The following is a 22864-nucleotide window of genomic DNA, read 5'->3' as shown; positions in this document are numbered from 1 at the left end:
ATCAGGATTCTTTGGTTTGACTTTCAAAACTGCTTTTGCTACCTTAAAAAAGTCAAAAGCCAATTAAATGGGTGGGTGGGCTGTATACGAGGTTTTATAACAAAAGTAGCTTTTGTTTAGTTCATTTCTCGCAGCAGTTCTCGATCTGCTTCTACTAGCTGTGAATGGTAGTTTTTCCTCAAAATTATACACTTAACCACTGGTTATGTGCGTTCGATGCAGGCTGCCCACTGGTTATGTGCGCTCGATGCGGGCTGCCATCGACGTATGTTCCCACGATTTCAAGCAATAGATTGATGCCTTCTTTGAGTGGTTCGATGCTTCCTGATTCTTCCTTTTTCTTTCTGTTTTCTTTCACATTTTTTCTTTGAACCATAATCTTGTTCGGCTGTCACTTTGGATGAGGATGGAAGGCTGAGATGCGCGGTAATTTTTGGATTTTGAAGTAGAGAGTAGACGACTGTATATTCTGATTTGGGAGTCTGTTCAAAGCTTCAGGCGTTGCTAACAAAATGCAGGCATGACTTTTCTTCCGGTTTTGAGTAGGGGTATTTTAGCCGAATAATTAAGCCATCCAAATATCGGACCATATGTTAATGGTAGATACAATTTTTTCTAAAACTTAATTTTTCCTTTCTAAAATTGTCATTTACATGCGAATAAGTGTTTTACGATCAATTTGCATATCAACAGCCTCTCAGGCCTTCAAAGGTATTGCAGATATTTCTTACCGTTTCACAGTTATTTCAACTAAACAGCTTTTAGCTTTTTCACAGCTCATAGCCCACAGCAGCTTTTCCACAGCTTACACTCTAACCAAACACACCCTCAAAAGCATAAGGTAACAACCCATTCCGGAATCCAAAGTCCACTAGCTGGATACACAACACCTGATTGAATTCGAGCATGGAAGAGTCTTCCTTAGCACGGTTGCTAACGGATGCAACCTACCAACCTACCGTGCACAGAATCTTTTGCTTCGCTGTTGATTCTTTATCTACTCTTTCCGTTCCAAATTGTAGGTTGTTTTAGCTTTTCTAGGTTCATATTTAGAATGAAGGGAGTAGTTAGAGTAGTAGATTAGTTTGGTGATATTTAGAATTCCCTGTGTTTGTTTCTAGTGGGTTCATATTTAAAAAGCCTGCTACGCTTAACTACGTCCGTCCCAAAATATAAGGATTTCTATTAGGACAAATTAAGTAGGAAAGAATAAGTTTTGCGTGTCTCAGCATTAAAACATCCTTATATTTTATTAATTGAAGGCATGCTAAAAGTTGCCTCAACGGCCTTGAGCCATGTGGCCATAGCCCATAGATCTGGGAACACATTAGACAGGGAAGAAAAAGGATGAAATATATATTGATTACTTTCTCCAGTTTATTATTCTTTCAATTACAAAACATGACAAATGATATCCATTGCTGCGTAGGAGCAAGTGCGGCTTTGCTCGTCCGAGCTAGTCTGGCCATTTCGAGCAAACGACAGCTCAATCCGGCTAACGGTCCAAATGCACCCTCGCTCCCTCGCAATGACACGACAGATAACGACCAAACCCTCGGGCTCTATGATTCCAGGGGTTAGTGTTAAAGTTTAGCACTGTCACATGTTCGGATGTTAATTAGGAGAATTAAATAGAAGTTAATCATAAAACTAATTGCAGAATCCCTAAGCTAATTCGCGAGACGAATCTATTAAGCCTAATTAATCCATCATTAGCAAATAGTTACTGTAGCACCACATTTCAAATCATGAACTAATTAGATTTAATAGATTCATCTCACGAATTAATCTCCATCTATGTAATTAGTTTTGTAATTAGACTATATTTAATACTCCTAATTAGTATCTAAATCTCCGATGCGATAGGACTAAAGTTTAGCCCTGTAACCCAATACCCTCTAAATCACTGTTGTGAATGCTGTGCGCACGTGGTCCTCTTGTGTTTGCTAATTGGATAGCAATATAGGTAGAAACCGCTATCAAACAACGACTTCGATTACTTCTATAGTTACATAACCGAGTTATTCAAGGACTAAGAAAAATCTACAGTCACCGTTCACTCCAATTGTCTGCAACCTCCTTTGACCAGCAGACAACAGACCCGCATCTCTCTCTGACAACATGGACCAGCTGTCCAGTGCCGTACCCACCAACATCCCCTTCCCTTGGCCCCACCTGCAGTCACCCATCCCACCTCCCGTCTTACCGGTTGCCACCCACCAGTCCCACACCGTCCGCGTTCATCGACTCATCGTTCATACACAATCATATGCCGTCACCTCCGCTTCCTCCGTCCCGTCACCACCACGCAAGCAATTTTCTTTTAACACTCACCGACATGCGGGCCCCATTGGGCGTTCCCGTCATGGACCCACTTCCAGCCACCCAACCCCCACCTTCTCCGACCATCCCCCTCCTGTTCCGTTTCGTCGATTAGTCTCCAAGCATTTTTTTTTTCCTCTCTGCACAAACTCGGCAACTGCTGAGCTGCCCCCAACTCATCTGCTTACCCTCCCTCTGCCTCCATCAGATCTCGATGCGGCGCAAGCTCCCCGGCGACGCGCCGCCGTCGGCGGCCGGTGCTGCGGGGGGCGGACACGGCTCGTCCGCCTCCGCGCAGTCCGAGGCGGACCTCGCGCAGCTCTCCGCCGCCATCGCGGCCGGGGAGGACCTGGGCCCCTTCGTGCGCCGGGCGTTCGCGTGCGGCCGCCCCGAGCCGCTGCTCGCCTCGCTCCGCGCCGCGGCGCGGGACCGGGAGGCCGAGATCGAGGAGCTCTGCCGCGCCCACTTCCACGACTTCATCCGCGCCGTCGACGACCTCCGCTCCCTCCTCGCCGACGCCGACGCGCTCAAGGGCTCCCTCTCCGCGTCCCACTCCGCGCTCCTCTCCTCGGCGGCCCCGCTGCTCGCCTCGCTCGAGTCCTTCCTCGCCGCGCGCTCGCTCGCGGGGAACCTCTCCTCCGCGCTCGCCTCCTCCCGCCGCTGCGTACGGCTGCTCGCGCTCGCGGCGCGCGCCAATGCGCACCTCCAGGCCGGCAACCACGGGCTCTACCTCGCCCTGCGCGCCGTCGACGCCATCGACCGTGATCTCGCCTCGGGGCCCGAGCCGCTGCCGCTCCCCACGCTCCGTCGCATGCTGCTCAGCGTCGTCCCTGCGGTGCGCGCCCATGCCGAGCGCGAGATCTCCAGGGAGTTCTCCGACTGGATGGTCAGCATCCGTGCCGCGTCGAGGCACCTCGGCCAGGTGGCCATTGGCCGCTCGGCTGCCGCCAGGCAGCGCCAGGAGGAGCTCCGCTCCAAGCACCGCCCGCTGGAGGAGTGCATCACCCTGGATGATGATGGAGTTGGTGATCTCGATGATTTCGCTGCAGCTGCAGCAACAGCTGACGCGGCGGATGGTGCTGCCGCAGCCTCGTTTGACCTTACCCCGCTCTATCGAGCGATGCATATACACCAGACGCTGGCGCTGGGTGAGCGGTTCAAGAAGTACTACCTGGAGAACAGGAAGCTGCAGTTAACATCGGACTTTGATGTCATTGCGGCAACGCCATTCCTTGAGTCCCACCAGGTGTTCTTCTCGCAGATTGCTGGGTTCTTTATTGTTGAGGATCGGGTGTTTAGAACAGGGGGTGGGCTCACATCTCGGCCAGATGTAGATGCACTCTGGGATGCCGCTGTGGGTAAGATGGTCTCTGTTATGGAGGACAACTTCTCCCGGATGCAGACAGCAAACCACTTGCTTCTCATCACTGATTATGCTGCTTTGCTTTCTGCCACAATGCGGCGGTATGGTTATCCGGTAGGGATGCTGCTCGATGTTCTGGCTAAGCACAGAGACAAGTACCATGATTTGCTACTTGCAGATTGCCGTAGGCAGGTGGCAGAGGCACTGGCTGCTGATAAGTTTGATCAGATGCTCATGAGGAAGGAGTATGAGTACTCAATGAATGTGCTTGCATTTGGGATTCAGAGCTCAGACATCACACCAGCTTTCCCATACGTTGCACCATTCTCATGCACCGTTCCAGACATTTGCCGCATTGTTCGTTCATTCATTGAAGATTCTGTGAGCTTCATGGCACATGGTGGTGGTGGGGACACCTATGCAGCAGTGAAAAAGTACCTTGGTCGGATCCTCTCTGAGGTGGTGGATGCCTCAATTCAGAAGCTTGTGGATTCAGGCAGTGGTCTAAGTGTGTCCCAGGCAATGCAGGTTGCTGCTAACATGACAGTCATGGAGCGGGCATGTGAGTTTTTCACACGCCATGCTGCTCAACTGTGTGGTGTGCCGTTGCGCGCTGTGGAGCGTGGTCGGCGTGACTTCCCACTTCGCAGGTCACGTGATGCTGCAGAGGCACTCCTGCTGCGGTTACTACGTGCCAAGGCTGATGAGTTCATGCGGCAATCTGATGGTGTCAACTGGATGGCTGATGACCCTCCTCCTGGTGGCAATGAGTATGCGAATGAGGTCATCATCTACCTCGAGACGCTCACGTCAACTGCGCAGCAGATCCTCCCTCTTCCTGTGCTCCGCCGTGTGCTTGTGGCAGTGCTTGCCCACGTCTCTGAGAGGATTGTCGAGCTCTTCTTGAATGATTCAGTAAAGCGGTTCAATGCTAATGCAGTTACTGGTATAGATACTGATCTCAAAATGTTTGAGGCATTTGCAGACGGCATGTCCAGCCTTTTCGCGGACTCTGATCAAGAGTCCGTGAAAAATGAAATGAAGGCTGCACTAGTGGAGGCAAGACAGCTGGTGAATCTTCTTATGAGCAATAGCCCAGAGACATTCCTAAATCCAGTGATCCGTGAAAAGAGCTACAACAAGCTAGATTATAGAAAGGTTGCAATCATCTCGGAGAAGTTTAGGGATACCTCAGAGAGTTATTTCTCAACATTTGGAACAAGGGGTGCCCGGCAGAACCCAAAGAAGAAATCTCTGGATACCCTGATCAAGAGGCTCAGAGAAGCCAGCTAGATCTGCTTGTGTCCTCCCTGCTGTAAGATAATACATGCACCTGGATCCTCACATCCTCATATTTCCATGAAATAGTTTGTATCTGGTGTGCATTATGCCTGTTTCAATTATTGTTAATCTTATGCTGTAATTTTGCTGATGTTAGATTCCATTTTTCATATGTGTGGATATCTTCCTGTTGGTTCTTTCACTCATTTACTATATGATCAAGATATCATATGCCATTTTTTTATGTTTGATTGTTTATAATGGGTATTTTTGCACCCATGAGGAGATTGTGCTTTTGCGAAGCTCACTATTTTATATTATTTATTTGGAAGAGGGATACTTTATTTCCTCCTTCAGTTCCTTAGTTTTGCGAACAAGAAAACTTGATATTAACTTTTGGATGGTATGAAGTGGCTTTGGCAAGAGATTAACAGATCCTTGCAACTATACTGCCAGAAAGTGACTGTTTCATAAGTAGCTATGAATTAGGTTGGTTGGGGGTGTGGATGTACACCTAGACCGCCTAAGTTTCGAGTCCTCATCACGAATTGGACTCTGTATTTTCTCAATATAACACCTAGTTCCTCGTAGGTTGTTATGAACTGTTTTATTTTATTAAAAGGTACCCCCCACCCTCCCTGCGACAAAAAAAAGTTGACCAACCTAGGAGGAACTATGTGGGCACCCAAATTCAAGTCAGAGGCCTCGGTGTGGGGGTGTACATAGACAACTCTCACCGACTGTGCTAGGCTCAGTATCTTTTTATTAGAGATACAGATTTCCATTGCTGCTTTGAGATGACACTACTTTTACTTGATTAGAAGTTGAAGGATTGATTGGCAAATTATTGGATAGAGGGAACAGTACAAGTGACATTGTTTTTTGACGTTGAAACAAAACTAATGTCTGTTCAACGTCTTTAGCTCATTGTTGATTATCTTTACAAATTCTGAAAGATAATGTAGAAACCTAATTCAAAGGAATACAATGTCTGTTTTGTCTTGAGTAGAATAGTGGTATGTGTATGTTGTCGAAAACTACAGCACCTCACATTAATTATCTTCCTTTTTCTGGTTGCATTTTGGGGCTTTGGAGTCCAATTTACCTTGCTGTTTGGATGTATTAAATTCAATGGTGGCTAACAGGGTAGATGACTACTCCCTCCATCCCAAATTACTATTCGTTTTGGCTTTTCTAGATACATAGCTTTTGATATTTGATTATTTTCCCTACCAATTTAGAAATATATTTTTAGTGAAACCAGATCCATAGGGAATACACAATCCAATTCCCTTCTATGTAGAATGATGCTACATAAAGCATAGCTTTAAATTAAACACTTGAGGATCAAGTGTGCCTGGCATTTTTATCAAACACTTAGGATTCAAGTGTGCCTGACATTGTTATTTAACTAATGACATTGGTATGTGGTATATGATTTCTTAACACACGTGGATACTCGATGATGTTTTTTAGAATGATAGCTTGGCATGATAATTATGGAATACATGGAATAGCTTGACAATTGTATATAGATTTGAAAATTCAAGTTCCAACAATTTTTTACAAATAGCATATGTATGGTGAACAGTTCTGCATTAGATTTGTTTGTTTATGCTTTTTTAAAATAATTTATGGGGTTTCCAACCATGCATAGCAGATTAGCAGTACAAGTTGTATGGCCAAGCTTGAGGCATTTTACTTTATTTTGTGTCTGTGCTTTATGGCTTCCCAGTGTCATGTGTCAAAAGTATATTATAGCAGTGTCTTTGTGTGCACCGCCTAAATAGTGCCAACAGCCATGTGATGCATACTTTGCAAGGCTAATCCAGACGGTTAATTATGAAATCTTGGTAGTTTTTTTTGGGTTAACATATTTAGACAGTTTTGTTCCATTCTTTACTATCTGTGTATGGCTACTTTGTCTAGCTTACAAGCCAGTGTTCTATAGTATATTAAGGAAAATCTATATTGACGATCAAAGTTCATGGATAGAGAAGTTCTGGAACTGTTTCTGGTCAGCTGACTTGGTGTTGTTGACATGATGTTTAAATACAGTCCATGGCCTAAGAGGAAGAGCTGACATGTAACTGTCCATGGCTCGCGCTTCTAATCTGGCCTGCTTAAGTTTTGCGTTTAGATTGAAATAACCTTTTCTTGTGATTACTGCTAACTAGTGGTTAGATCTTGGTTGTTACGCCATGATCTAAAGTCATGTTTTATGTAAACCCTATCTTTGTAACTAATTTAAGTCATCAGAATATGTTTAGTGCCCCATAACAGTGACAGTGGTGGTTCTTCTGAATTGCCTTTTTACTGTTTTGGCTTCCCTTAACTCTACTCATCTTGCAATTATTGTGCAATGCTATGCTACCAATTCTTCGACACCTTTCACATAAGCATTACCATATCGCTTGTAAAGAGAACGTAGGAGGTACAAGTTGGCATTATCTTTTGGTAAACTATCAACTATGTATTGTCATTGCACAAAAACATTCCATCCACACGCATAATTTCAGCCATGGTCGTGGGATAAAAAATGTTCAACCCTGTGCACATTGATTCATGTTGAAAGGGTGATGAACTGATGATCAGCTTATTTGTTTCAGATAAGATAAAGCTGTACCATTTACTTTGCCAATCAATCACTTTTTATTGTTGTGTCAAAGATTCGTAGATTTTAAAGTAATTAGGAATTGTTGATTTTCGTCAATATTTTTTCTTCTTCAAAATTTGCCACACTGTTTTATGCTTGAACCTGATAAAAATAGTCATCTTGTGCAAACCCACAATTAGTTACTGATCTCTGGTTGTTTGTTCTTTTAAACTCATCCCGCAAACATCAAGGAGGAAACCTCTACTTCCCCATATATTATTGGTTAACTGTATACTAGTTCCTGTATCATAGAGTTTAAATTTATGGGATCAGTTGGCTTACATTCTTTCAGGGAAAGGGATCGGCAGGTGCAGTTGCTACAAGAGCACCATAAGGACAGCACACAATAATCTGCTTAGTTGATTTTCAGATACAAAACACCAAATGAACTACATGATCTATGTAAATCTGGACTGTTGATTTTTTATGGTATACAAATACTGCTCAAGTTGCCGTTGCTACTGCAACTGCACAGGATCCTTGTTTGTACCTTTACAGGTGATCAGTTTGCATGGTTAATATTGCGCTCAGCAACTGTATTACTGAGATCAAATGTTGCTGTTCAGTCTCATTCTCACTTTGTCATTCTCACTTTGTCAGAATATGCAGCCAAGTAGCATGCGTACCAGTTCTGTGCAACCTCACCAGATCAGATTGATGGTTCCTACGTTCTGTGCGAGTGCAACTGTTTGTTGCCGGCCTGCATATGCGTTTTCTTTTGCAGTCCCCTTACTTCCATTGAGTCAGGATGATCCTCCCTTGAGGCTGTCCCCTTACTTCCATGTCCAAAACACATACTAGGGTTTCCATTACTAGCTTTCATCTTTTAACTCACACTTCACCCAAAAGAAATATCCTATATCTTTCATGTTGTAAAAGCATGATATTTTTATAAAAGGGGCTAGATCCTCTCTAGAGAGAATTTAGAGTGTTATCCCCATATACGGGGCATGACTTGACTTGCTTAGCATGTCTATGAAGGAGGGGTTTGTAGGATAAGTAGTTTTACCTAGGATGAATATGGCATGTGGCATTTCAATAGCAAAAAAGGACTAATATGTCCTCTGGGTTATAACTAGCAAGCACGTATTTGAAAATGCTTTTGAAAAGGAGTGCATATCAAGTTAAGTTGGTAACATTATTTACTCTCATACTCAATAGGATAAATATGATCAAGGAGTTGAGACTTGCCTTCGTTGGATATCCTTAATGCGTGTTTTCGGTTAACCATGTTCTGGCTTCACACCTTCTAGATCCTTGGCTTAAGGGCACAGTCTAGTCGTACTACCCGCTACACAAGCATACAATGATACAACCAATCTAACAATCAATCAATTAAATATCTAAGGAATTGGAAAGAAGTAGGATGATGGGTATTCTAGGGTGAATTCTTGGATAATTGATGAATGATTTGTTAATTATTTAGAAGTAGATTTCTAAATAAGTAATGGATTGGGTAATTGGATTTTAGAGGAAATTCTAGGAAATTATTGGTTAATTTCCTAGGGATTTTTGAGGTTTTGGTCGTACATCATATAGGCTTAGGTGGACTAGTACTTGGAGTTTTAGGTTGGGCGGTATAACAGCTGTGCCGAGCTGATATCATGGATTTTGATTGGGCAGCATGATAGCTGCATGATGGAATAGTTCAGGAGCTTAGATAGACTGGATTGGGCACTTAAGGAGTTATAGAAATGATGAATCAAGGACTATACTTGTGATGGTGCCATATCTTAGGCAACTTAACCTATCAACCCTATCAACTACTACTACTATACTTTGCGGGAAAGAAGAGTCAAGGGATATATGTGACCTTGCAATTTAGATTACACATAGTAATAAAATCAAACCCAAGTCCTTAGCCACATCTAAGAGTTTCATTAGTACTATTATTAGTTTGTTCTTCACATATTTTAAAACGGGCCCCTTTAAAAAGGCTCGGACTGTATTTGAACAATCAAAACTTAATAACGGAGTGTCTATTTAATTATCTGTCGATAGATTTTTTTAAGGGTAAAATCTGTCAAATTTTATGATGTTGCATATGTTGTTTTCTGATATTGCAGATGTTATTCTCCCATGTTGTAGATAATTGAAGAGTGAATTCCTTCAATACCACTAGAATTTCAATAGATCCCCTCAATACTATCAAAATTCTTTCCTTCCCTTCATTGCCACTATTCTAAATTTGCATTCCCTTAGTTGCCATTCCAGTTAAAATCTGATAGGTAGGCCCGCAACAGCCCCTTCCGTTATTCTTTCCCAGCTACGGTCCTTCAGTTGGCTCGGCCGTGCGCCCATGCCTATGGGCTCTGTTTTGGCGTCAGACCTATCCGTGGCTCCCTTGCATCTTTGCATTCGCCTCGTTCGCTTCTGCAGGGCACACACACTACTTAAAAAATGATTTGTAGGGGTGCCCCGTTTTTCTTCAAGAGGCGTGCGAAATTGCCACCCGCACCTACAAAACGGGGGGAGGGAATTCTTGTAGCATCCGGCCCACCCCTGGAGAACCATTTGCAGGGACGGGTCGCGGGGTGACCCACCCCTGGAAATGGGTGACAAAACAACAGCTAGGTCTTCTTACTCCTCACGACAGCACCCAGTCTAGTCGGGGAGGTGCTACTTGACAATCAAAAAAAGCAAAAAAGGTGGGGGAAGGTTTTCAACTTGGTTTCCTTGGAGTTGGAGCTTATAGGAGGTAAGTTCATGCTATTTACTTATCTTTTTGAAGCTTATTGCATAGGTTTTAGGCTCAAATGGAGTTCCATATACCTCTAGATGGATCTAGATCCCTCCAAGGTATGGATTAGCCATTTGGAGCTCCATTTACCTCAAACTTTTGGATGAAGTTAGGTTATTTAGGTAGGAGAACAAGATTATCTAATCATTTGGACTCAACTTTGATGTTTTATCCTCATTCATAAATGATGAATTTCCTAGATCCATGGAGGAGAGAGAAGAAGATTTGGTTTTTTTCTATATTGACACATGCATGATATAACTTTCATTTTTTTTCAAGATTTTTTTGGACAAAACAAGTTGACATGGATGATACTTTCATTTTGCGTAAGTTTTTTTTGTTGTTAAGAGAGATGGATAGGACATGGATGTACGAAGCATGAAGAACGGACGTCTATTTCTGTGGAGAACTTAACAAATTCATTAAAGTTTCGGAGAATAATGCAATGGTCGAGAAGACAAAGATGGTGGCATGTCTATGCAAAACCTGCAAGAACATGAGAGTATTTAGGGAGACAACTACAATAAGATCGCATGCGATGGTTTGAGGTTTCGTTGAAGACTACATGATCTAGACATATCATGGTGAGAAAGCACCCCTCAGGATCTGCTCGACTAAATCATGGAAGATGTCTAGTTTGATAGAAGTTTGATGCTTACGATTATTCTTTTGATGAGGGTGACGACGATGATGATGGTGGTGGCTCCGATGGTGATGATGGTGTTGACGAGGGTGGCGATGGTGGTGGTGATGACAAATATGGTGGTTATGATAGTAGTGGTGACGATGAACTTGATGACAGTGATTTCCTGAGCTAGTTGTTACGTCACACCAAAGCAGAACTATTGGTTGGTAGCGCAAAGGGGTTAGCAAACTTTGAGATGGTGAAAAAATCAGTGGAGGACAATATGTATGAGCATTCAAAGGGATGTCCAAAACACTGGCCGTGCTTCGTTTCATACTTGAGCTGTTGATTCTAAAGGCTAAGCATGGCTGGTTCGACGGTAGTTTCAATGATCTGCTGCATTTCTTAGCTTGGTTGCTTCCAAAGCCAAATAGAGTGCCCGCCAACACATATCGAGCAAAGAAGCTTGTCAGTCCGTTCACGATGGGGGTGGAAAGAATTCATGCATGTCCAAACCATTGTATCTTGTACCATGGGGATACTTTCAAAGGCTTGGACAAATGTCCTGTATGTTCTGCAAGTCGGTACAAAAACAATTCTAGTTATTGTGATGATGATAGGCAAGGTCCAACCGATGGGAATAAAGGGAAGAGGAAGGGTGCAAGGAATAGTGTTGTCACTGTTGAGCTAGAAGACACTACTTTAGGCATTTCTGAGAAGCAGAGTAGAATTCCTATCTTGGTCATGTGGCACCTCCCTGTTGCCGATCACCTTAGGCGTTTCTTCTCAAACCCAAAGGACGCTAAGTTGATGCGATGGTGGGATTCAGATAAGCGTAGGAAGGGTGACAGAAAGCTTCGACATCCATCCAATGCTCACCAGTGGAAGAAGTTCGATAAGCGGAATCCACAATTTGGAAACGATCCAAGAAATGTTTGATTTGCACTAAGTACTGATGGAACGAATCCGTTCGGTGAAAGGACTAGCACTCACAGCAGATGCCCAATGATCTTGATGATGTACAACCTACCAACATGGTTGTGCCAAAAGAAAAGGTACTGTTTGCTATCCATCCTTATACAAGGACAAAAGCATCCCGACATCGATATAGATATTTTTCTTGAGCCTTTGATGCAAGATATGGAAACTTTATGGAAGGATGGTATCGACATCATTGACGGTTTTACACGGCGGGAATTTAATGTAAGAGCCATTATCTTCGTTACCATTAATGATTACCAAGCGTTGTTTGTCTTGTCAGGACAAGTGAAAGGTAAGATAGGATGCACGGTGTGCATTGGTGACATCGTATGGTCTTTACTAGAAGGTTTTAGAAAGTGGTTTACCTTGGGTATATGTGCTTCTTGGTGGAAGGACATAGGTACTGAAGTAAGAAGTTCTATAATTTTTTTGGCGGTATGCCCGCACTAGAATCTGCTCAAAAAAAATGAGATGGGCACTCTATTTTCAACATGGTCAAGACCATCCAGATTCATTGTGGGAAGAGGACGAAAGATGGAAAGAAGAGAAATAGAGATAAGCCACTTATCGATGGCGTGCCATTCAAGAAGCTGTCGATCTTCTACAAGTACTTGCCGTATTAGCCGGACCTTGAGGTCTACCATGCCATCGATGGTATGCACCTGAAGAAGAATGTGTTTGGTAACATAATTGGTCTCTTCCTGGAGACATCAACCAAGACAAGGATACCCTAAAGTCAAGATAAGACTTGGTAGCCATGAAGATAAGATAAGATCTTCACCCTATCGATAAGGGGAATGGAATATATGAACTACCCTCGGCTAGCTACAACTTGACACTAGATGAGAAGAAGGTAGTGTGCTAGTTGTTACGGGGGGTTAGAGTGCCAAGTCGATTCTCATATAACATCATGAAACTAGTCTCGATGAAAGATCTCTCACTATCAGGCTACAACTGTCATGATTGTCATGTGATGCTGACGTTGTCCCTTCCAATTACAATTAGAGCGATCAAGCCTGTATATGTGAAGATGATCATCACTCGGTTGTGTTACTTCAACAAAATTCTCAAAAGGTTATCGATGAAGATGAATTGAAACACCTCCAAGAATTTATTGGGGAGACTATGGTGCAGCTGGAGATGTGCTTCCCTTCGGGATTTTTCAATATAATGGAACATCTCATGATGCACATGGTTGATCAGATACGGGCAGTGGGTCCACTTTACCTACATGAAATGTGGATGTATGAGCATTTCATGTCAGTTCTCAATTGGTACATTCTGAATCTTGCTTATACTGAGGGATCCATGATAGAGGGATACAATACAGAGGAAATCATTGAGTCTTGCCTAGGTTACCTAAAGGATAAATTACGCTTTGGTTTGCCTGTTCCATGATTTATGGGGAAATTGGAAGGGATTGGCACAATTGGGAGGAAAACCTTCATCGATAAGGAATTCAAAGATGTGCAACAAGCATTATAGCATCATGCAACACCTCACAATAATGTCAACTTTAGTCGGTCAACACTTGAGTGTGATTTGTGCTGAAAGTAATGGCCACTCGGAAGATTGGATCATGAAGGAGCACAAGCATCGATTGACTGCATGGTTGAAGGACCTGAATCTACGAGATGGGGAAACCATGGAAGATCAAACGATCAAAAGATTGGCAGCTGGCCCATCTAGCAAGGTCACATCATGGCAAGGGTATGATATTAATGGATATCTATTTTATACTGCCGCGAAGGACAAGGAGACTGTGTCTTAGAATAGTGGTGTTCGTGTTGAGGCCTTAGACAAGAGAACCGGCTAAAGTACCATATATTATGGCATCATAGATGATATATGGGAAGTCCACTATGGTTCCAATATACAGATCCCGGTCTTTCGGTGCCGTTGGGTCAAACACCCAAAAAATGTTGAAGTGGATGGCTATGGGCTCACAATTGTTGACCTCAACAATGTTGGTTACAAAGATTACTCTTGGGTACTTGCTTCACAGGTCACATAGGTTATGTATGTAGTTGATCCTGCAAAAAAGACAAAGCACATTGTAGTCCCTGGAAACAAGAAATCTTAGGAGTTGATTGTGTCAAAGGCATTGAAGAATATAATCAGCACAATGAAATGAATCTCTTCACAGACCTACCACAGAAGATGATGATTTTAGACGCAAGCATAAAGAAAGATGAAATGCCCTGGGCATGTAAGGACGGAGAATCAAGCATTGTTACCGCATAATATATAGATAGTAATTATCTCATGTAGTTTGAATCAATTATCTCATGTAATATGTAGTTTGAATCAATTATCTCATGTAGTTTGAATCAATTATCTCATGTAACTGAAGCCATACTTTAAGCTTTCTACACTCTTAACCCTTATATGCACTGAAATACTCTTGGCTTATTTTTTCCATGATCTATAGTTCATTACAACCTTAGTGTGGGAGTTTCAAAATTTTTTTGGTGTTTTGCCATTTTCCACATTTTAAATGAATTTTTGACAACAAAAAGGAAAATAATTTGCAGGGGCGGGTGATGTCGCCACCTGCCCATGCAAATCATTTCTAGGGGTGGGTGATGGTGTCACCTGCCCCTAGAAATTATTCCCCTGAAAACAATTTGCTGAGGTGGGTGATGCCATCACCCGCCCCTGCCAATGCCCTATATAAGGCAGTTGGCGCTGGGGACTTAGACAAATTTTCAGAAAAGTGCGTGGGACACCGTCAAGCTGCCAAAATTTCACCTCCCTCCCCCACTCTGGCGCTGCTCCCCTCCCCCATCGTAGTGCCTCCCCTTCCGCAACGGGCCACCGCGCTGTGCCTCCTCCCCTCTCCGCGTCATCATTCTGTCATGGTGCCTCCCCGCGCCGCCTCTCCACCGCCAGGCCGCAGCGCCGGTCGTGCCTCCTCTCCTCCTCCCATGGCTCTCGTTGCGGCGCCTCCTCGTGCCGCCTCTCCACCGCCGAGTTGCAGCACTGGCTGCGCCTCCTTCCCTCCTCCCGTGGCTCCCGTCGCGGCGCCTCACCGCGCCACCGCCACCGCCACCGCTAGGGCCGGGCCCCTCCTGTCGCCGGCGACCTGCCTCCCCTTTCACGGGTTGTCGCCGCGGCGCCTCCCTCCCTTCCCATGGTACCTCCCTCGCGGCGTCTCCCTCCCTTGCAGCGCCTCCCTCCCTTCCCGTGGTGCCTTCCTCACAACGCCTCCCTCCCTCCACGCGGTGCCTCCATCACGGCACCTCCCTCCCTCGTGGTGCCTCCCCGCATTGCCTCCCCTTCCCGCGGCGCCTCCACCGCCAGCCGGGCCCCTTCTCTCTGTGCCATCTCCGATCCACCATCAAGGTTAGTTTCTTTTCTTTCCATTTTTTCCATTTTTATTTTATTTAACTATGAATAGTTGTACTTAGTGAAATTGTGAATGTGAATGGTGAAATTGTGAATGTGAATCCAATTTTAAATTTTTAAATGTGAATTCTCAATAGGGATGAGTTTGATAGTTATCACAATATACATGGCATTGATGGGATAGTATTAACTAATTTGATTGGATAGTTTGGGCTGCAATTTGATTGGAATGAAAATGTTCTGGTGATATGATTAGTTATCACAATGTACATGTGATCTAAACCAACAATTGTGAATTTCTTCCATTATTTTGTAGCCTATCTTTTATTCTTAGAAGTATGGAGAATCTTTAGTTTGAACAATTTACTTTGTTATTTAAGGATACATTGCTGTAATTATTATTGAAGTTGTTGTTTTTGGAATAATCTATTTTGTTACAATTTTATTTGGATAGTTTGGGCTAACTATGGCAAGTGGACGTTCTTTTCGCCGTGGTGGTGGCAGCCGTGGTGGTGCCAAGGGACACTACATTTTTGAGGAGCCACCGTTGCCTCGTCCTCCAGGAATTCACTTCCCTAATCGAGTTATTGTTTTGCCAGAAGGCTATCGAAGCAAAAGAGCAATTCCCCACATAGTAATGTTCTTTACTTCTTGTAATTTGGTTTTTTTACTACACATGAATAATTCCTAATTTACTTATATACAATGTTGCTTATCGACCCTATTAGATGGCTCAAAGATGTTGTCGAAGCTATGGGTGGTATTTCTCCGTTAATGCAATCCGAGGTTGTTGGTGAACCTAATTTTAAAAGAGTACATATCTTTTTTCAAAGACCTGTTCAAGAAAGAAAGTTCACCTCAATGTCATTAGGACAGGCCATCCCGATAGTTTGAATTGCTGCATGGGGTCAAGTAGCACCAAATAGGGTAACTTTTGATAGGACCGCTGTGGAGGCCTGCCTACAACAACTTAAGGATCATGGGTACTTTGTGCCAGACTTCTCATATTTTCGAATAGAGGCGCTCGAGGAGGGACAAAGCAATGTGACTAGGACTACTGAGAGGCTTTGTCGACTGAATCAACATGACATGGTATGGAACATTCTTTCATCATTCTAATCATTCTTTTATCTTTAGTTATGTTATATCTTTTAACTTTCATCATGTTATTCTCATCTTTTAGGATCTCTTTGGTAATACCATTGCGTCAATGAGCTTAGGTGCGATTCTGGAGTAAGTCTTGGATTTGTTGAATTTGAGTTACCAAGATGAAAACCCAATACGTAACAGATATTTCAAGTTCCAGGCTCATCTCACCTTCTACAGGTCACATTAGTTAACCTCTCCATTGTTCGAGATTTATGTTAGTGTATGTGACTATTGATGTGAAGTGATAGAGAGTGCACTAATTCATGCTCTAGCTTATATTGATGAAGTGCTAGGCTTTACGATTGGAAACCTTCTAAGGAAGTGAAGCGGAGTATGAAATATGAATTAATGCGTGGATGTACCCCTACCTTTTTTTTATGGATTTGAACTTGTTATCTCTAAGGCTTTAAGTATTGATGTACGAACTTACATTGTGAGACTGGTTATATATATTTTTATTGCATGTACAATGCTCTTTGAGTGTTGGATCTATTCTGAATAGGTTGATATACGAGAGAACCACATTTTATAAATTTGGTGTGAAAATGCAATAAAATTTTGATGGGAACAACATTACTCGGGATAGGTGACGCCATCACCCGCACCTGGAAAACAGTTTGTAAGGGCGGGTCATGACGTCACCCGCCCCTAAAGATACCATTTCCAGGGGCCTAGAAATGGCTTTATAGAAGTAGGCATGTTACTCGATACTGTAAATAGCTATTTGTAGCTGCGAAAGTCAGGAGCGGGTAGCGTGCCTGTCCCTGCAAATATCGTTTCAACCGTCCTAGAAACTGTTTTTTTATAGTGACGTGGCCGCCAGGCGTGCGAGTCGAGCTGAGGTACTCGATGAGCATCAGAGCGGGGCCAGCTCCCATACGTCTAAGGGGGTGTTTGGATACACCCTCCTAGACTTTAGTACGTGTCAGATTGGATGTTTGATACTAATTAGAAGTATTAAATATAGTCTAATTATAAAACTAATTGCACAGATGGAGTCTAATTCGTGAGACAAATCTATTAAGTCTAATTAGTCCATGATTTGACAATGTGGTGCTACAGTAACCATTTGCTAATGATGGATTAATTAGACTTAACAAATTCGTCTCGCGAATTAGTATAGGAGTTCTGCAGTTAGTTTTATAATTAGCTCATATTTAGTTCTCCTAATTAGCGTCCGAACATCTGATGTGACCTTCCTAAAGTTTAGAACATCGTATCCAAACACCCCCTAAGTCTAAATGCTCAGGACGCGACGGCGCGAGCAAGGACAGCCGGGCTGGCGCTGGTGTTGACAGATGCGGCGCGCACCCAGAAGCGTAAGGGCGCCGCCGCGCTTCGCCACCGTGACGGCGATGACGACGATGGCAAGTGGGAGGAGTACTCTACTGCCGAGGAAGCCAAAGTACGAGGTCGCCAGGCAGTGTCGACGCTGGCCGCGGGTCTAGTGGGCTGGGTTGGTCGGGCGTCCGCCGCGTCGAATCGCTGCCGCGCGCACTGGCCTAACCATACTGTGCCAGCATCACTCTGTGCCGCAACCCGATCGACGCCATGCCCATGCTCACATGTGATCAGCACACACGCGCGTTGCCCAGCACACTCGGCCTGAAGCCGTGCAGCAAAATGGCCAGAGCACGGACAGAAGATGGCGTGCTGCAGCTGCTTGGATTAGGACGCGGAGCAGAGAGCTGCACTGGTGGATTCGGTGCTTGCGCGTGAGAAATTGAAGCAGACAGAAGCGGTGCTTTCTCATTTGCTAGGTGTAAAGATAAAGAAGAGTTGCTTGCCGACAGAGAGGGAAGGGTGAGAAAGGAGATGAGCTGCAGGGCTGCGGATGGGACAGGCGGTCACAAACATGCATTGCACGGGGACGCAGCAGGCAGAGGTGACGGGCGGGTCCAGCCAGTGGAGCGCGCCGCGGCCGGCCGGCCAGCGCGTCGCAGCGAAGAAAGCATGCGGCGGGGAGCCAATGTGATGCACTGGCCCGATCTATAGATATGAATAATTCGACTAGTGGAGAGCTCGACGTTGACGATTCGAGCTTCTAATCAGATACGATTCGAATCCCTGCCAATGCTACACCATTGCTCCATTGGTTATCAACCAAACATAACTCGATTGACCTCGCTAAGAAGGTTTTTCCTGCAAGCGAATTGAAGAACACAAGCAAGAAAGTATAAACACGCAATCTAAAATTGCAGATGTACATGAAATAGACACTACAAGAAATCTTCCGACCAGTGACTAATCAAAAAGTGTCATAAACGTGTTTTTTTGTCATTACCGTGATTTATGACTCGGGAGTGATGAAAATCCTTCATCATTAGTTGAGCGTCATAAACGCGACTAGTGATGTTTCTTATTTCGGTGCATCACTAAGATAATGACGAATGAAAATTCATCCCACATGTCGTCATATGCTGGCTCCTACGTAGCATGGCACGTTGGACCACAGTCTGATGCGGCATGACGGTTGTAACGAATGATTTCGCCATAGATTGAATTATGCCTAGTTCTTGTTGGACCAAGCCCAATAATTGTTGTTGTGATAGATTGATTTAGATCCAACTTGTTGTGCCAAGCCCAATAATTACTGTCTTCATAGATTGATTTAGGCACGATTTTTCTTGGACCGAGCCCAATAATTGCTGACGTCATAACTTGGTTTAGGCCCAATTCTTATTAGATCAAGCGCAACATATGCTGATGTCATAACTTTGTTTAGGCCTAATTTTTAATGGATTTAACCGAACAATTGCTCACATCATAACTTTGTTTAGGCCCTCGAAATAATGGGCTGAAGGGGCGAGCCCACGAAATTTTAGGCCTAGTTATTTTCGGGTGTAGATAGCGCTTAATTACAATATAATCTATATTTAATATTATATATAAATCAATTTGGTAATTGACAACAGAATTAATCTTTACATGCCACACATATAAATAAATATTTCTTATCATACTTCACACATTATTATTCATGACCAAAGAACAAGCATAAGCATATTGTCCATAAAAGATCACAAACCACTAAACATGATATCTCTCTGACCAAAACAAAGCTGGCCTAGAAACACATTGAGCACAAACCACAATACTCACAAACCAGCACAAACAACTGGGAGAACATGAGCAGATGCCTAAGAAACACATTGACCTTACCCTCTGAAATTTAGCAGTTGATGAAGGAGGTACTCAGTTTCTCTTTCTACTTTCTTCGAACTCTTAATCTCGTCAGATTGCATTTTCATTGCTGCATCTAAAGCTTGTGCCTTCATCTTCAAGTTGCTCAACATTTGGTCCTATTCAATAACTTGTTGTCTTAGTTCTGCAGCTTCTTGTAGTCCTCCCAAAGAAATTTCAGATCTTGAGCTTGTAGCTCAAGCTGGCTGCATGGCCACATAATCAAGGACCGGACTTGATTACAAATCATGAGGATCACAATTTGGTACTGCAACCCCAAGAATTATTTTCAATATTTCAGCCTACAAATGAAAGGAACAGAACTCAAACTTCAATCTTAAACAAAGCAACTGAATAAAGTAAAGAATACAGGAGCAGTATCCTGCTCCTGTTTAGTTACATACCACGACATGTGGTTGAATTTCAGCAAGGTAGGAAGGTGATATTAGGCCCTGCACAATAAGTATTTGGTTAGTTGTTTTAGATATAAGGAACAGAACGTACCATGACCATAGAAGTGCAGATGCCGCCTTGCAGATAGATCTAGAGCGACTAGGTAAGAGAAGATCTCAAATCTAACACAATACACGAAGAAGTTTACTTTTCACTAAAGAAATACTCCAGCAGCATGGGGGCCATGGCCACATCTAGGCGTCACTAGGCTCTACTCCAAACAGAAATAAACTTGAGCAAAGTGCTCTTCGGTGAAGCAGATGTAGATCCAGAAAATTGGAGGGGACTACAGAGAAAAGAAATGAGATTCTCACTTGTGGAGCTCGAAGATGTAGTGGCGCATGGTTGGACGGGGCAGCCGGTGCTTGCGCGACATCCTTGCTCAACTGCTTAGCTACGCAAGCATGGGCGCAGCCGCTGCAAGGACGTTGAGATGTTCCTCCAAGAGTGCCGCTGACCATGCTGCAGCTTGATGCCCGCCGCCCATGGAGCTTGCAGCCGCTCCTGAGGTACCTCACGGCTGCCGAGGTCAACCACCACCACAGATCTAGTTGGACTTTAGAGCCATTAGAGAGGAGAGTGCTGATTTTGGAAATACAAGGCGGGAGTTTAGAGGGGCACTACGGTAGCCATGTTTTTATTATTTGGGGGGATGCGAGGGAATATAAAATTTGAAGATTCCGCTTTCAAGTTCCTGAGCGCGAAATAAAAATTTGGTAAGCTGTGCTTGCTGCGAGGTCACTGACAAGATTGTGCACTCTTATCGGACCCATTTGTCAGTGAAGTTGGGTGCGTTTCATCTTGCATACAACATAGGTAGGAGACGAATATCTGGAAGAGGCCCACACTTCAGTGAACCTAGGTACGTTTCCAAATGCTAACCACAAAGGGGAACAACTGCTTTCTCCAACTATAATGCCTACGTGTCTGTTTTTTTTAACTCATGTGGATGCTAGGATTTTCCTTCATTTATCCTGACCAAAGCGCACTCATGTACCTGTCGAATATTTTGCTTGCCTAACTATGAACGAAAGCCTGCATATTCCATCATATACTTATGGCAGGATTCCTCGTCAGTGTAGGCCTGCGTATTCCGAGCATCCCACATTTTTTCATGGCTACTGTAATCCTGTGAGGCGTGAGCTGGGAGAAGGTGCACTACGTTGTTGATCGGTCATGGTGCTTCAATAAATAGGAGTGCCCCCAAGGCCTTTGCTTATCGGCTCTTAATCTTACACGCATTGTTTAGTGGTTGTGCTAGGCGACCTACTTGGTTCTGCTCCTCGTGATAGGTGAGCTCATAGCTTCCACATCTTGTTTTTAGGTTACCATCATTGTTTGTGGTCATTGCTTATAATTTTTAGTTCTATTGGTAAGTGTCTGTAGGATGATGGTTGATCAAGTGAACGGAGCAGGCAACTTCGATGCTGTGCCACTTCCGCAACAGCCAAGCTTCATTGATCCATATGATTTGCACGGCATGGAAGAAGCGGACGAGGATGAAACAGAGGGGCTGAAGAAATCTGTGTTCGCTTGGTCTCGCAATGGTCTCTTTGTGTGCTCTTACTGCTTTCTTCCCCACCAGACGTGGCGTATTCGTGACATCCTGCAGCATGCTTCTAGCATTGGTCGCTCGGGTCGTGTTACCCTGGACTTGAGAGCTAGGCATCATGCATTGGAGGAGTATCTCCACGGCGAACCTCATTTTGCTGCATTCCGTGCTACCGCAGGTATGCCGGAATAAGCTTATGCCATATCCATCTCCATGACTGTATCTGTTGTCTCCTCATTGCCATGTCCATGTCCGATGCATTGCATATGCGTGTTGTGACACTTTCGTGTAATAGAGATGATTTTATTTGTATCGTCTAGATCAGTGGTTTTACCTTATTGGTGCCTGGTGACATTGCACCAGTTTAGTATTTAAAATTTGTATGGTTTTTTTGTTGTGTGTGTGTGCACCTATGCCACTATACGAGTGTGGATCTGTGGGGATGTATCATGTATGTGTACTTAAGAATGCGATCTAATAAGAACGGTCATGATTTGTTCATTACTATTTCAGAACAGAGGAACTTACATTGTGTATCTTCTTATATAAGTTGATAGTCCTCTATACTCTGCTCCCTATTTAAGGCACAAAAGAAATCTCCTATTGTTCGCTACCTTTGCTCTCTTCCCAGCATCTTTCCAACCTCCTTCGCCGCCCAACGAGCTGCTTGTCCTCATGCCCAAATCCACCAGCATGGCTCAGAGCCAGACAAGCTTCTCAAAGTGCACGAACACACTCTTCTCCATGGCAAAAGACCTCTCCGAGCAGTTCAGGGCCCACGTCGCCGTCGTCGTGTTGTCCCCCACTGTCGAGCCCAAAGCCTATGGAGCACCCACCGCCAACTCCATCCTCCGCACCTACCTCCCCGAGATCCATAGCTCGTCGTCTCCAGCTTGTTCTGAAATAGCAGGGGAGGTTACCGCCAGGGTTGACTGAATGAAGTGGGAGGTGGAGGAGACCGCTTTCCTGGCCGAGATGGAACAGGTGCATCAGGCTGCCGCATGGTCGAAAATTTTGGTGGCTCAGACGATCGCGGGGAAACAGAACTGGTGGGAGGTGGACGTTGAAGCTCTCAGGGTGGTGAGCTGCGGATGTTCGTCAGGGCGTTGGAGGTGCTAAGGACCAACGTCCGACGCCACCTTGACGCAATGGAATCATCCCAGAAGGAGAAGATGCAACCTTAATCCTTTTCTGTTAGTGCTCTCACTTCA

General features: G+C 44.2%; 1 protein-coding gene across 1 annotated transcript; it reads left to right on the top strand.

Moving 5' to 3' along the window:
• Positions 1 to 2464: 2464 nt before the first annotated feature.
• On the top strand, positions 2465 to 8193 carry LOC117857279 (exocyst complex component SEC15B). Its single transcript, XM_034739862.2, has 2 exons — positions 2465 to 5000; positions 7915 to 8193. Exon 1 carries the CDS (start codon positions 2537 to 2539, stop codon positions 4976 to 4978), a length of 2442 nt encoding a protein of 813 aa, XP_034595753.1. The 5' UTR covers positions 2465 to 2536; the 3' UTR covers positions 4979 to 5000; positions 7915 to 8193.
• The last annotated feature ends 14671 nt before the right edge of the window (positions 8194 to 22864 follow it).

Source organism: Setaria viridis, chromosome 5 (assembly GCF_005286985.2).
Source record: "Setaria viridis chromosome 5, Setaria_viridis_v4.0, whole genome shotgun sequence".
Lineage (NCBI taxonomy): Eukaryota > Viridiplantae > Streptophyta > Magnoliopsida > Poales > Poaceae > Setaria > Setaria viridis.
Note: the sequence above shows the minus strand (reverse complement) of the source record. Positions and strands in the feature narration are given on the sequence as shown.

Coding starts and splice junctions, on each gene's coding strand:
- LOC117857279 (XM_034739862.2), top strand. CDS start 2,537: ATGCGGCGCAAGCTCCCCGGCGACGCGCCGCCGTCGGCGGCCGGTGCT.